At 35.7% G+C, this 15,749-nt stretch overlaps 2 protein-coding genes across 3 annotated transcripts; both read right to left on the bottom strand.

The window, feature by feature from the left end:
* Nucleotides 1-4,097: 4,097 nt before the first annotated feature.
* Nucleotides 4,098-4,790, bottom strand: LOC113315910 (protein MAIN-LIKE 2-like). Its single transcript, XM_026564154.1, has one exon. It carries the CDS (start codon nt 4,788-4,790, stop codon nt 4,098-4,100), a length of 693 nt encoding a protein of 230 aa, XP_026419939.1.
* Nucleotides 4,791-10,069: 5,279 nt separating this feature from the next.
* On the bottom strand, nt 10,070-12,911 carry LOC113318822 (indole-3-pyruvate monooxygenase YUCCA2-like). Of its 2 annotated transcripts, none has more exons than XM_026567078.1 (4): nt 11,880-12,911; nt 10,970-11,218; nt 10,702-10,824; nt 10,070-10,586 (listed from the first exon to the last, which is right to left on the bottom strand). In XM_026567078.1, exons 1-4 carry the CDS (start codon nt 12,591-12,593, stop codon nt 10,371-10,373), a joined length of 1,302 nt encoding a protein of 433 aa, XP_026422863.1. In that variant the 5' UTR covers nt 12,594-12,911; the 3' UTR covers nt 10,070-10,370. The 2 variants fall into 2 exon arrangements, 1 of the variants encoding a protein (XP_026422863.1); XR_003344871.1 differs by having other exon boundaries at nt 10,571-10,586; nt 10,702-10,829.
* Nucleotides 12,912-15,749: the final 2,838 nt, after the last annotated feature.

Genomic DNA, 15,749 nt, shown 5'->3' with positions numbered 1-15,749 from the left:
AAACAGACTCACAGGCGTGGGTCGTAGGTGTGGGTCTTAGAACCACAGCGACAATAGCACTTCTCTTTTATCGTTCTTTTGTGACGCTTCCTGTGGGTCGCACATTAGCTGTTTACACCATTTTCTCTTCTTCTCTTCATTGTAAACACCATTTGAGCAATAAATAAATATTTTGAGCGTGTTTTTATCATGATGAGCTAAACCCAACACTGGGACGACGGAGGAGGGTGAATTCCATAAACGGGTAAATTTATTTTATTCTTTCTTATGACTTTTGCATTAATTTAAAATTGAAATATGATTTGAATTAATTGGTTGTTATTTAATTTGATGATGTATGCTTATCTTAGGTGTTTTGATACATCATGCTTAGGACTTACAATCGATGTTTTGAGAATCTATCTTGGAAAAATCAGAGTCCATGTTAATTTTATTGAGTTTTAAATTGTCCAAGAATATATGAATGAACCCTGTGTAGTGAATCCGGCCAAATCCTTAGTCCCAGTACCTCTCGCCCATTATTAATATTTTTTGTATATATATTTTTTTATTAAATCTAAAAATTCCATTTCCTTCACAAGTCTGAAACAAATCCTATTTACTACAACCCCATCAAAAATCTTAATCATTTTGGCGTCGCCGACGCGGATTTGTGCTTAGGTAGAATTTTTAGGTTTTTATTATTTTTATTATTCCATTTTTTCTTTTTACGTCTCTTTGGTTGTGTCTTTGTATTACAGGTTTGAAGTTGGATACTAAAGACCTTGGAATCAAAGCTTAAAGCTAAAAGAGAAGGAAAAAAGACAAAGCAAAAAAATAAAGAAAAAAGAGAGAAAAAAAAAAGTGAGAGAGAATTATTTTTTTTTATTTTTTTTAAGAGACTTTCCATTTATTTATTTTTGTAATTATTATTATTATTTTTTTATATTTCTTTTCATTGGACTGGACTTTGGACAATTTATTTTAATTTTAAACCCTACGGAAGGGTATATAAAAAAAATTAAATATAAACTTTTTGCAGGGAAGGACGACGATTACAATATCGTCTCGGCCCCTCGGGTTCACACACTGACATCGGAGTCAATGGCCCGAGTCGACTACAGCGGTTCTTCGCCCGTCTGGTACGGGAGGTAACCTTCTAAACACCCGCGAATCTCCTGTCAGCGGGTTTATTGTCTGCCTTAAGGTGATTATATGTTGAGGACTGAACCAGCTGCTTTAATTTCCTAGTAAAGGGCAAGAACTGGCCATATAAGATAAGGGTTTGGATTTCATCACCGTTCCCTTCCTGTTCGCCTTAGGTAAACGAAACCTAACGCGAACCCAAGATTAAAATTTGATTAGAACGAGACCGATAGGGTAACGAGCTTAGTAGGAAAGTCGTTCGAAAGATTAAAAACTTAACAACCTACCAATTATAAGGAGTCCCAGATCGAACCCTTGCCATATTCCATAGGTTTTGAGTGTACACAGCCAGCCATAACCACTCGGTTCGTGTTTTGGATGCAGCGTTAATCGGGAGTTAAATATATTACAAAACCTACCGATTATAAGTTGCCCCAAAATGAGTTTTTTCTAAAATCCTGCATGTATTGAATTTTGAAACCTGCTATAATCGGAAGGGAATACAACTTAACAACCCACCGATTATAAGGAGCCACAGATCGAACCCTTGCCATATTCCATAGGTTTTGAGTGTACACAGCCAGCCATAACCACTTGGTTCGTGTTTTGGATGCAGCGTTAATCGGGAGTTAAATATATTACAAAACCTACCAATTATAAGTTGCCCCAAAATGAGTTTTTCTAAAATCCTTCATGTATTGAATTTTGAAACCTGCTATAATCGGAAGGGAATACAACTTAACAACCTACCGATTATAAGGAGCCACAGATCGAACCCTTGCCATATTCCATAGGTTTTGAGTGTACACAGCCAGCCATAACCACTTGGTTCGTGTTTTTGATACAGCGTTAATCGGGAGTTAAATATATTACAAAACCTACCGATTATAAGTTGCCCCAAAATGGGTTTTTTCCTTCATGTATTGAATTTTGAAACCTGCTACAATCGAAAGGGAATACAACTTAACAACCTACTGATTATAAGGAGCCACAGATCGAACCCTTGTCATATTCCATATGTTTTGAGTGTACACAGCCAGCCATAACCACTTGGTTCGTGTTTTGGATGCAGCGTTAATCGGGAGTTAAATATATCAAATTTTGAAAGCTACCATAATCGGTAGATATGCTAAATACAATACCTACCGATTATAAGAAATCGATAGATTATTTTGTTAAACAACCTACCGCTTGTAATATTTGGTTATGTTATGAGTCAACTTTCTTTCCGATTATGGTGTTGTTTGGTTCCAGGAAACAGTTTTTTTACATATAATAATCGATAGGGTAATAAAAACTAAACGTACCGATTATTATTAGTCGGAAGTCAAGGTGCACATTTACATTCCGATTGTGGTGTTGTTTGGTTCCAGGAAACAAAGTTTTTTTTACATATAATAATCGATTGGGTAATAAAAACTAAACCTACCGATTATTACTATTAGGAAGTCAAGGAGCACATATACCTCCCGATTATGGTGTTGTTTGGTTTCAGGAAACAAAGTTTTTTTACACTGAAAAATCGGAAGGAAAAGTATATTAAAAAACTCTGATTCTGACAAAATATTTTGAAAAATCCCCAGAATCGGTAGGTTAATAATAAGTAAAACTTCCGATTCTGACCAATAAATGCAAAATCCCCAGAATCGGTAGGTTAATATATAAACTTAGCTTCCGATTGTGTTCCAAAATTCAACAGTTTCATGTCTCTTCATGTGATTCGCTTGCGAGTCATCGTTAAATGCATAAACATAGCAACATAATCATTCATAATCCATACAAGGAACCATTCACAATCCATAAACATAACGTAACAACTAAAAATCCGATACATTGTTTGAAAACGACATAATCCGACACATTGTTTGAAAACGACACAATCCGACATAAACAAAGTTATCCATAAAGTGAACGAAAAACATCGAGAGTTTACTATTTCTTTCCTTTGACTTTCCGACGATTTGGACCAACATTATCATTGGTTTCATCAACTTGAGTGCTCGATGATGCCCGAGTTCTTTTTTCACAATCTTTTTAGGTTTCTTGGCTTTTTCCCCAAACTGAGATGCATAATCTTCATTGTCAATGTTATCAATCAACTCTTGGTGCTTTCTTATCTTATCAAGTGGCACAGGCTCTCCGGCTTTTATGCAATTAGTGCATCATTTGGACAGACTCTTGAACCTGCCCTTCTGTTTTAAAACATAAAATACCATCAAATGATTATTACTCTATTTTGACCCATAATATTAAACTAAACTAAGAAAAAAATACGTACCAATCTTTCATAACCCAAAGGTTTGTCTTTGAGGATACTCTTGTATGAATCTGGCTTTGGTTTAAGATCACGGATTACACGAATGTGAGAAACACTCAGGTACCATTCCATATAGTTGGGAGCATTTTCAAAACCTTTGTTGGATGGCCTTCCTAGGTTGATCAAGTAATGTGCCCTTCTATCCAAATGCAATTTACAGGATGGTTTATTCTTGTGAACGACCGTGATAGAATCCTTCTCAGACGTGCACTCCTCCAGAACCAAAGAGAAATTTCCATGGATTTCCTCCTTTGGTATACCTTGTACAAAACCTTGTTGTCGCATCACCCTTGAGGCATTGTACATCACATATCCTGTGGGGTGCCACAACGGTCCAAAATAAAGGGCCAAATCGGATCGCCCCGCGATATGTCCACCAACTCGGTCTTCCTTGTACTGATCAAAGCATACGTCTTGGGCTATCAGTGAGTCCAAAACTTCCCTCAAACGAATCAGCTGCTGCTCCTTCGTCCTAGAATGGTTGTCATCGAAGACGTACTTTGTTCCTCTTGGATCGCCTTTCTTCCATGCCGGGTTTTCAATGGCCAATTTTAAGATAAGGAAGTGGTCGTAGATCCATGCCTATATTGTCATTTTTACAAGTATTAGGCAATTGAATCTTCAATGGTAGAAAAACCAAAAAAAAAAAAAAAAACTATGTAAAGTTAATAAACGATACCTGTAGTAGACTCACGTTCCTGGCCACTTGGATAATTCCAACCCTCGACGTCTTTCTCAACTCTTCCATCAACCACGCATGGCATGTCGTGCCCCAAGAGTACTCATGCACTTTCTCGAGAGGATCCAGAAGTTGTAAAAGGTTGGTGTCTACCCGATTTCCACTGGTATTGGGGAAAATGACACATCCCAATACACATAGGAGATATGCGGTGTCCGCGTGTTTGACTTGCTCATCGGTTAAAGTTCCTTTCTCTTGTTTTTCCTTGGTTCCGTTGAACATATCCATCAGAGTACTAATGTTGAACTGTCTAGTTCTATACTTCATGCATCTCTTGAACTCGGTTGTAGATGTTTCTTCATCCCAACACAAACACTTTTTAGTTAGATCATAAAGTTTGGTCCATTCCAACTGCTTTGTGAACTCAGCCCTAACACCTTTGCCATGGACAGGGAGTCTAACAATCTGCACAACATCATCTGGGGTAATCGTCATCTCCCCAAACGACATATGGAAGGTGTCGGTCTCAGGATAAAGTCTCTCCACAAACGCCGATATAGCCACCCGGTCATGTTCCAACATTGAGTTCTCTGCAGCATCAGCCAACCCTGAATTTGCAATAATGGTCTTGAACCTTTCATATTCATCCTTCAAAGGCCAATCCAGCATTTTAGTTGGTGCGGCGGTCGGTTTGAGCAACCGAACCGCATCGGAATGATACTATTAAACACATGACAAGTTACAAAAAAAAAATTAGAATAACCTAAAGTATTACGAAGAAAAACATAATAGGTAAATAAAATGGATACGATCATTACCTCGGTTTCATATATTACTTTGTCCCAGGACTCTTTGTATCCAAATTACAATTGTCCTCCATCCTCTGGCAGCCCAAGGATTACACCTTCTGTATTATCCTTCACCTTCAGTTCATTTGGGACAAGATGTTGCGCTTTCTTTCGAGGAGGATTTTTCTTTTCGGCTTCTCCTTCTTCTTGCGCACCACTAGGTTGTCCTACTTCTGGTACTCTATCTTCGGGTGCTTCTAGTTGAATTTCTGCTTGTGATTGTGGAGCACTTGGTTGAACACCTTCTTGAACTGGTTGTGATTGAGATGCACATGGTTGAACACCTTCTTGAACTGGTTCTAATTGAGGGGCACTTGGTTGAACACCTTCTTGACTTGCTTGTTGAGTTCCATCTTGAGCACTTGAAGCGGCTTTAGCAGTCCTAGCTCTCCTTGCACTAGCTGTCAAGTTCTGACGCCTTTGCTTCCTTGCACTATCTGAGACAATTGCATCTTCGACTTTTCTACCTCGCCTATCCCTAAACAACGCGAAGAAAGTACAACAGGTTAGTAAACTAAATTTCAACACAACCTTCCGAATAGGAATAATCGAAAGTAACAAAAAGTATAACCTTCCGAATAAATCTCAATCAGAAGTCTCACAAAACTAATGTCTACCGAATATGCATCACTTTGTGTCCAGAAACTACTGATATGGTTCAGCCTAAACAATCGGAAGCAAATTACACAACATATCAACCGCTTAATACGTCTCTAATACTTGTTCTTCCCTAGTATATTCGGAAGTCAGAAACACAATTACATTCCGATTATAATCGATTTAGGCCTCAGTAATGAAAAATGTTCAATAATCGGTAGGAAACCTAAATATTTAGCACCCGAATATAACGAATATTCTTGTGAAATGAAGAAATCGACAACAATCGGGAGTTTAAAACAATTATTAACCTACCGAATATGGGTAATAACCGAAAACCCTAAAAAAATCATGGATTCGACGAATTGAAGCAATATAAAGCAAATTAATGGTAGAATCTTACCTAATAGGCGCCATTTCAAGTTGCTGGAGAGTTTGGCTTTGAGTATCGCCTACATCAGGGGCCGCATCTTCTTCGCGTTCTTTGGGTTCGTGAGTTAAAACCTCTTTATTACGAGCATGCAATCCAATATTTGGATCCTTACCGCGACAAACGTTTTTGGTTTTAGCTTTCTGGGGTTCATTTTCTTTCATCTTTATAGAGAATAATCGATGATGATTCGATTCGACGATTAACGATGTATAGCGAGGAGAGTGGGAGAGTTTTCCTCTCTGCAATCGGAGGGAAAGAGGAGAAGAGGAGTTGAAGTTGAAGTTGAAAAGAAATGAAATGAAATGAATTCAGGTTGACTTTGGTTTTATCTGTCAAACATTTAATAATCGGTAGGCATTACCACATCATAAGCTACCGATTATTGAGTAGCCCAAAATAGTTAGGGTTTGTTACTTATATACCTACCCGATTACAGGAAGCCCCAAATCGAACCACTGCCAAATTCCATAGGTTTCGAGGGTACAAAGCTGACCATAACCATGTGGTTCGTGTTTTGGATGTAGTCATAATCGGAAGGTATATGGATTACATAAACTTCCGATTATAGGTTGCCCCAAAATAAGTTTTCTTCTAAAATCCTTCATTTAATGAATTTGAAATCTACCATAATCGGGAGGTATTGTTATTCGTAGCTTTCCAATTATGGGAAGCCCAAATCGTTAGCTTAGACAGGTTTTAATTCGTCCGATTATATAGGAGCCCCAAATTTCACCATTGCAAAAATCTAAAGATTTCTAATTTCTATACTTTAACAATCGGTAGTCTCTTGAGGATCTTTTTACTCCCGATTGTTATAGAATCCAGATACGAGTTTGGCACATAAACGAACTTAATCGATAGTGTAATCTAGTTAATAACCTTCCGATTAGGTATTTACAATCAGGTACAGTATAGCTTCCGATTATGTAAGGGCATTAACGTATTCTCCGCGTTTTTGGACATCCCTTAACGTAGTGTATAGGTTGGGAATAAAAAAAAATAACCCCTAATTCCTTTTGGGCCGCCCCTAAAAATGCCAGGATAAATTTAGTCTTCGCGAACAATTATTAGGTCATTTGATTATTACAAAAAGAAAATGACAATATAAAATAAAATAAAATAAAATAAATTACTTTATATGAAAACTAAACTATGATGTAGTTTACCTAAATGAATACGAAAGGTTACCTTGAAACATCCATGAATTGAGCAAGGGCTTATTGATTTCGAGAACTTTACATGTGTAGATGGAAACAAGGATCCTATGATTTATATGTTTGGGACTTTTGGGGATCTAGGTTTCTCTTGCTAAGCTTTTATTAGAATATAAGATGCCAATGTTTTTCTTTCCCATCTAGGTTGGTTGATGTGATTCTGGCAAAGTTAACACATACTAAGGTAAATGTTGTCAAATTCTTCAAGTACTTGGTGTAAACGGAGGTGTACGTACATAACAGCCATTAAAGATGGGGTGTGAGCTGATTGTTAGCTCAACTTCTGTACGTTTAGAAAAAAAGAAAATCCCATTCAATATATCTTTTTGTTTTCTTTTCAAAATAAAAAAGGAAAAAAAAACTCATAGAATTTGGTAATCCCGTAACAACTTTTCAAGTGTCGTTTGTATTTCTTTATCCATAACGCCCCAAAGCAACCTCCCTATATTTTTCATCAAATTTGGACACGTGTTGTTTCCAACGGACGGGTTCACTAATCACCATTCACCTACTTATAAACCAATTTCACCCAGGAATTGTTAATTTTGGTCTTTTAAACCAATTTTGTGTTATATAAATTGAAGATAAGCAAATTATACCATGTTCAATGGTGGTGTATGAATAATGTAAAGCCCCTAATCAACTTTCCCGCTTTTGGCTAATCCAATTTAAAACAAACAGATTGAATGATATACTCATTGCGGAAACTTAGACCATCATTATGAATCATATTCAAGGAACTCAAATTAAAACACTGAAATGAACATCTTTTGGCCAATCTAATCAAACACAAAATCGATCTACTGATATCCTCATTAAGGAACTTTAAACCGTCATTATGAATCAAATTCATAGAAGTCTCAAGGAAATTTAAGCCATCATTATGAATCAAATTCATAGAACTCGATATATAATCATCAAGGAAAGTAAGATCATCATTATGAATCATATTCAAGGAACTTAAATGAACATGGGGGTGGGGACTTTGATATGTGAATGACATTCTTCTTAAAATTCACAGGATAACCCCATGATTGCTCAATAATAGTTTACTAGTCAAATGATAAGCCCAAAACATAACAACTTTTTTCATCATTTGTCCTCTCTTTTTCTTAATATTGTTCAGTCCATAATCGGCCCAGGTTTATGATGATTACTCACGGATGATTTTCAAGTATCCAACCTCCATATCTTCGACGAACGTACGAAGCGCGTTTTGATGATTCAATCTTGTGTAATACTCCTTCCGTTTCAAAAAGATAGGCTGGTTTCATGTACAAACTACACATGAAATCAGCCTATCTTTTTAAAACGGAAGGAGTATATGTTTTCGTCGTGTCCAAGACACTTACTTTTTCTCTAAGAATGTTTTCGTTTTCTCAAAGGCCATATATAAAATCGCAAGACCCATACGTAAATAATAATGAAGAATGTTTTTCTAGAGAGCCCCCACCCTTCATGCACATATGTTTTTGTTTGGTATATGCAATGTGCTGCCATGAAATATCACACACACACACATTCTCTATACTTAGCTTCTTAAAAGAAGGGAGGAGGAAATGAAGGAACATGGGGATAAACAGAAACTTATGTTTTTAGTAGTTACAAGTTCTCCAAGTTGACAAATAGAGTGGAACGAGAGAGTGTGAGCAAAGGTCAGCATGTGAGATCTCTGATCAAGTAGGGTTATGCATCTTTGTCATTCTAGTCATGCAGGCTAGCTTTTTCTTCTTTTAACTGCTACTCTATATATATGTATCTAGCTTTTAAGCTTTATCTGTACATCCAAAATGCCAAAGAGGAGGACCCATGTAAGGGATGGGATCTAATGGGCCAATGACTTGGAAAATGAAGAAATTAGATTCAATTATCATCTTCAAAATAAACCCACATCTAATTTGATGTTGATATATCTCCATTTTTTTTTTTTTTTTTTTTTGAGCTTAGGTTGTTATGATCCACTTATTTTGCGGTCGGAATAAACACCAACACCTACAAAACCCAAAAACAAACATCTTGAATGACTTGAATTTGTAGTACTATCATTCACTAGATTTTAGAATGTCTTTTGCTTATCTATATTGCATTGCATGTATGTGTATATCTCCTAACATTGTTATTCAATACCCCATACTACACAAATCTAATAATTTATGACCTTGTTTTATGACCTTAATTTATGACCTTGTTTGTTTTCTATCATATGTTTTATGACCTTAATTTAAAGAATGTCTTTCTTTTAAAGCTAATAATTTATGACCTTGTTTGTTTTCTATCATATGACTTCCAGTCCAGCAATGCACATTGAGAACTGACTTCTTTCGGGAGTTGGGATCACTCAAAGATCTCAGGGAGAGAGGGGGGTCATCTAAATTATTTCTGCTTCAAATTATTTATTTGTTTCAGATGTTAACATGTTAAAGTGATCGTACTTAACGATCTATTATAAGATATGCGATCGTACTTAACGATCTATTATAAGATACGCGATCTATTATAAGATATGCGATCGAATAGTTAGGATATTTTCTGGGTCACTTACTACCACTGGTAAAGTACTAGCAGTGGTAAAGTCAGGATGGATTTGAATTCCCAACAGAAAAACCATGGGAATTGAGCTAGGATGCTTAATGAAACATCTGAATTACAATTATTTAGGATATCTCTCAGTAAACATCGAATAGTTAGGATATTTTCTGGGCCACTTACTAGCAGTGGTAAAGTCAGGATGGATTTGAATTCCCAACAGAAAAACCATGGGAATTGAGCTATGATGCTTAATGAAACATCCGAATTACAATTATTTAGAACTAATTAAGTAAGCCAAACATGAAAAATCACAAATACTTCTCATCGTCCCAAATCCAATCAAAAAATATATAAGGTAAAGTCAAAAACACCAAAATCCTCTTACTTTCCAATACCCTAAAACAAATTCTTAATCAATCTAATCTAATCTCAACCTAAAAATTAGAGAAAAGGTTAATCAATCTAATGTACAAATTATGTACAATTATAGCTGATAATGAGGCCACTCCAAACCTCACTCAAGCTCTAAAATCAACTACTACTCTCTTCAATTTTCTTCCAATGTTGAAGTACCTCCAAATTTGTGACAGTTAAAAAAAAATTATGCATTCTTTTGGAATGAACTGAATCAAAGCTGTGAATGACGAGTAAACGTACATAAATGCTTCAACTCATCGGCTTTCCAATACTCTTCAATGTCTTGAGCAATCTTCCTTGCGTCCATTGACGAACCAAGTAATCCTTTCTTAGTGAACCCCACGGAATATAAGCCATTTTCGCCTTTCCAACCGTTAGGAAAAGGTTTCCACGGTAATCCATTTTTCTCCGAAAACAAATCTTTATCCTGGAGGAATCAAATTTCAATTACATCCACATCCTTGAGTCAAATTGGGTTATTAAAGCTAGCTATAAAGCAAAAGAGGAAAATTCAAGACAGAAAGGGATTCAAAGCTAAATACCTTTAGCCAACAAGGTACATTGCTTTTGTAACCTGTGGCCATGATAATCGCATCGAAATCTTCCATTCTTCCATCAATAAACTCAACCGAAGTACGCGTTAATCGCTTTACACTTGGGTATACCTGCACTATTGACAAGATAATATAACTATCTTGGTACCATATTGCTTAAAAACATAAACAAAGTGCATGCCATTCATTCTAAATTAGCCAGTAGTACAATTTGGATATTCCTTGGAAACAAGGCATCTAACATAACCATATATACCTTGATGTCTCCAGCTCTGATCTTGGCTAGCGTTCCAACATCCAAAACGGGTGTTTTGCCTGTAATGCCTTTGAGTTCAAGTGGACCGAGATCGGGTCGACTTAAACCGATTTGAGATGTGTTGCCAAGTATAAGCCAGGTTAATACAAGTAGTAATCGATCAACGATGCGTACGGGAAGCCATTTTAGTAACCACATGGACAGCCCAAAAGTTGATTTCCCCATCAATTCTCTTGGCAAAACGTGCACCTGCAACACAAAAAGAAGAATAAAAAGAAGCTCTAAAAAGTCTCAAAAGATGGTTGATTTGTGACCCCCACACCCCTCCTCTCCCTAGGGGTGTTTGGGTTGGGTTCTATCCCTCCTCCCATGACCCTATATATGGTTCTCTTTACTTTTTCGTAACTTAAAGTATACTTAGATGTAATCATTTATACTAATTATGATCCTAAATTCTCCACTCTGTTTTAGGATCTAGCCGGTTTAAAGAAAGCAAGAGAATATTAGGAGTTTAAGACTCCATTTTTGTACTATAATGAATTAAAAAACCCATCAAATCGTCAAGTGTTAAAATTCATGTAAAATATCAAATGTGATATTATTTGTTTAAACAAAGATTTTGCGAGTGAAATGATTGAACTTGTAAGTGGAATTTGCATGAAAAACAGAGTATCCATTACCCCAAAAAAATTAATAATCTAGAACACTTTTGGACTCACTTTTTTTTTCCTCCTTGTGCACAACTGTGAATTATATGATCAAAAGTCAAAATAATAAATGTGCAATCTAGTGAGAAATAGAGTAATTGAAACGGTTTCTACGGCGAAAATCATGAAATCGAAAACGGGTTCAAGATTCAGGGGTCAAGGAAGAAACAGAGTAAAATAAAAGAAGTTGAAGAATTACTTACAGTGTCTCGAACAACAAGAGAAGGCATGGCATTATAGTTGCAAAGATCTAAGCATACTTCCATTCCTGAATTTCCACAACCAACAACCAAAACTTTCTTCCCAGAGTAAATTTTACCACTCTTATACAAACTTGTATGAACAATAGGTCCAACAAATTCATCACTTCCTTCAATTTCAGGCACAACTTCTTCTGCATTTTCGCCGGTTGCAACGATCAACCACCGGCAAATGTACTCGAAATCTTCTTTCAATCCGTTAGTCTTAACTCTCCAAAACCCTACAGTTTTATCAAACTCAGCACTCACCACTGTTTCATTAAACTGTGGGTTCAAATTAAATTTAGCTGCATAATCTTCCAAGTAAGAAACAAACTGTTGCTTCATTGGATAAGTTGGAAAATGTGCAGGAAATGGCATTAATGGCAGCTCACAAAATTTCTTTGGGAGATGAAGTCGAAGCCGATCATAAGTTTTCAATTGCCATAATGATGCAATACAATTAGCCCTTTCAAGAATCACACTCGATATACCTTTTTCTTGCAAACAAGCACCTACTGCAAGACCAGATGGACCAGCTCCAACAATTACAGGCCCTGATACCCACACACTTCTTCTCTTCTTCATCGGTGTTGCTGTTGTTGTTGTCGTCGTCATCTTGATTTCATTCAACCTATCATGAAACCTTTTTCCTTCTAACTCTTTCAAGAACTCCATGAGTAGAGTACAATGAACAGTACTTCCACTTGGGTAACTGAACTAACTACTTTGTGTGCTTTTTTCTTTAGTTCAGTTTGATTAGAACTTTGAGAAACAGCTCATAGAGTGTTTAGTAGTCTGCAAAATGAATGAAGATTAGTTGGGAGTTATATAACTATAGAAAAAATGGGATTAAGATGAGATTAGAAAAATATGGAGAATGAAATTCCTATAAATCTGGGAATGGATTAAGACTGAAATAAGGTTCTTATCCAATTTGATGATTTTTTCTCTTTTCAAAATATTTTCTAAGGGGGGTGATGAGCCTATACAAACGGGTGTTTAACTAACTCTTCATACATGAGATTTAAACTATGAATTTATATAGAGAGAAAAGTGTGTGGTAGGGTTTTTTTTTTTATGATTTTTTTTTTTTAAGTAATAAACAATTTATATTGGAATGAAATTGTGTTAATAATTAGGATTTTTAGTGGGTTTAGATTTTTAGATTTTGTTTTTATTATCATAATTAAGCCACCATTTAGATCAAACTAAACACTTTTCTTTACAGGGATGCTGCAGGGAGTTAACAATTCTATAAGGGATCACCAATCTAGTGAATCCAGCGGTGAGGATTGTTTTGTTTTATTTGAATTTGGTAGCCCCTTATAAATTTCTATGACCCCTATAGTAGTCTTGTTTTTTCAATCAATTCCTAGTATATCGGAAGTGAAAACTAAAGACCTGGGTTTTTAAGGGTTGAAAAATAACCGTGGAAACCTAATAACAGGTTTATCCAAATCACTTGATTAAATCTTGATTGGATTAAATTTTTGTGGTTAGACTGTTTTATAGGAGAGAATAACTCTCTATATCGGATATACTGTGAACAATATCAGATACTACCATGTGTTTTAGTTATTCTAGAAGAGGTCTTCCAATTTTTATGTGATCTAAATCTGAGCTTAAACCGTGATTATAGCTGATACTACTACCACATTGGATTGGATTGGATCACAATGTCCCATGTAGTTGCAAACAAAAACTGAAAAAATAGGGCTAAATATCTTTATATTTTTTTCGAAAACAAAGTGGGATTGCGCTCGTGTATAAGAAAATATGGGCTTGAGAATATGCGAGTTAAGTTGGTACTTTGAGTATGTGAGAAAAGGGTCCCATATAGGGATGGTACATGGTTGCTTCCTCGTGATGATGCAATCCTCGACAGAAGAACAGCTAATGCCTAAATATTGTCATCCAAAACAATCATAGAGAAAAGAAGAAGAAGAAGAAGAAGAAGAAGAAGAGTCTCTATAGCCACTAGAGAAGAGAGTGTCATTAATGTGAAACAGAACATATGTGGTATTTTTCTAGAATTTAGAATGTTGAAAATATATATTTAGAACAATAAAAAATTGATGACTTCCGTATGTACTTGCAGATACAGATGTTGAAGTATCTACATACATTCGTGTATTCTTTTTTTCTTTATACAAAACTTGACGTAGGCCAGTGATGCATCATGCATGTATTTTTTTTTTATCGGCATTGTTACATATAAGTAAATACAGAAGGATCACAAGAGAGACAGAGCGGTTACCGTATGATTGAAGGGTTGATTTCCTTGGAGGTCCATCCATGTTTACTATTTTCCATGAGCTTGGTGTATTTTTTTGAAGCTAGTAACAGTTACCTTTAATATGGACTGCGGTGAGTATTTCTCTTTTGATGAAAGTATAGAGTATATAGACCAGATACAGTTTGCAACTTGCAAGGCTACTGTTGGGATACCTAATTCCAAGGAATTAAAACATATCGATATAAATAAAACAATCATCGCCATTGGATTCACTTGATTATAATACAATCATATCCAATGGATTTTCACGGGAATAAAACAATCATCGCCATTGGAATTTGACACCCAGTAGCAGTCATGATAAATTGTAGTACTCTGTGCTGCTCCAATATGATTTCAACTTAAACAGTAGCTTGTTGATGGCCTAATTGATATATAAAAATAAAACCCAGCCTGAGGTGGGTCTCAAAGCATGCTGCACGCCTAGCCTAGACCCAAGCTCTAATATTTTATGGGGAAATTAGGGGGAGACCCAAAAAAAAAAAATATTCTCGCTCTCAGTCCCACAATTAATTTTGTATACCGTGACACCCATAATTATATGAAATTATTATATGAATCAATACATAACTGGTTATGCATACTATCTTTTCAGGCATAACTCGTTATGCATACTATCTTTTTCAGGGGTATAATTGGCAGCGCAACTGGGACATAACATATCTAAAAATCCGCGCCTTAGAATTTTACAAATTTTATATTGTTGGAAATCTTTTTAAAAGAGCTACGCAACGAGTACAAACAAGAATATCAAATTTTTGTTTTTAACGAAAAAATCGGAGGTGATCCTCATTTAGGGAAATTTTTTGAAAACTTGATACTTAACCATTGTGCAGTCACCAAAAACGATGCATAACACATTCTGCAGACGCATAACGAATTATGCAACCATTTTTCGACTGCATAACAAAGTTATGCATCTATAACAAGTTATGTAACCATTGTTTTGGTTGATTTTAGCCGTACATATAAAAAATTGATGCATAATGCAGTATGCATCCATATTTACGGATGCATATCAGGTTATGCATCTATTTTCTCGATGCATAATGCATTATGTAGCCATATTTTCGGACGCATAACAGGTTATGCAGGTTTTCTGGACTGCATAACAAGTTATGCAACAAATTTTGTAGATACATAACAGGTTATGCATCCATTTTCACGAATGCATAACATGTTATATGAAATTATTATATGAAATTTTGTAGATGCATAATAGATTATGCATCCATTTTTATAAATGCATAACATATTATATAGCTATTTTTATAAATGCATAACATAACCATATCAAGAAACACCTTATACGCTCTTAGTATCTTATTGTTTTCAATCAAAAGCTCAATAAAACCTTTAAAACACAAATTAGACAGGATTACACCTTTACTGCTCAACCAATTATATGTCGAAACTGAATGTTCTAAGTCTCTAGTTCTAACATACCCTTCAATCAACTCACTGGAGATGCCATCACAACCTGATAAAGATCCTAAGGGCTCCATAATCTTAAGAACAGACTCACCTTCTTTAAG

The sequence above is a fragment of the Papaver somniferum genome, chromosome 10 (assembly GCF_003573695.1).
Source record: "Papaver somniferum cultivar HN1 chromosome 10, ASM357369v1, whole genome shotgun sequence".
Lineage (NCBI taxonomy): Eukaryota > Viridiplantae > Streptophyta > Magnoliopsida > Ranunculales > Papaveraceae > Papaver > Papaver somniferum.
The sequence above is the reverse complement of the archived record's forward strand: the minus strand, read 5'-3'. Positions and strand labels throughout refer to the sequence as shown.

What these genes read in the sequence shown, in the direction of transcription:
- LOC113315910 (XM_026564154.1), bottom strand. Translation starts at nt 4,790, where the DNA reads ATGCTGGATTGGCCTTTGAAGGATGAATATGAAAGGTTCAAGACCATT.
- LOC113318822 (XM_026567078.1), bottom strand. Translation starts at nt 12,593, where the DNA reads ATGGAGTTCTTGAAAGAGTTAGAAGGAAAAAGGTTTCATGATAGGTTG. An exon ending in CTCTTGTTGTTCGAGACACT is followed by an intron (nt 11,219 to 11,879) that starts GTAAGTAATTCT and finishes TTTGTGTTGCAG; the next exon opens with GTGCACGTTTTGCCAAGAGA. An exon ending in TCAGAGCTGGAGACATCAAG is followed by an intron (nt 10,825 to 10,969) that starts GTATATATGGTT and finishes TCAATAGTGCAG; the next exon opens with GTATACCCAAGTGTAAAGCG.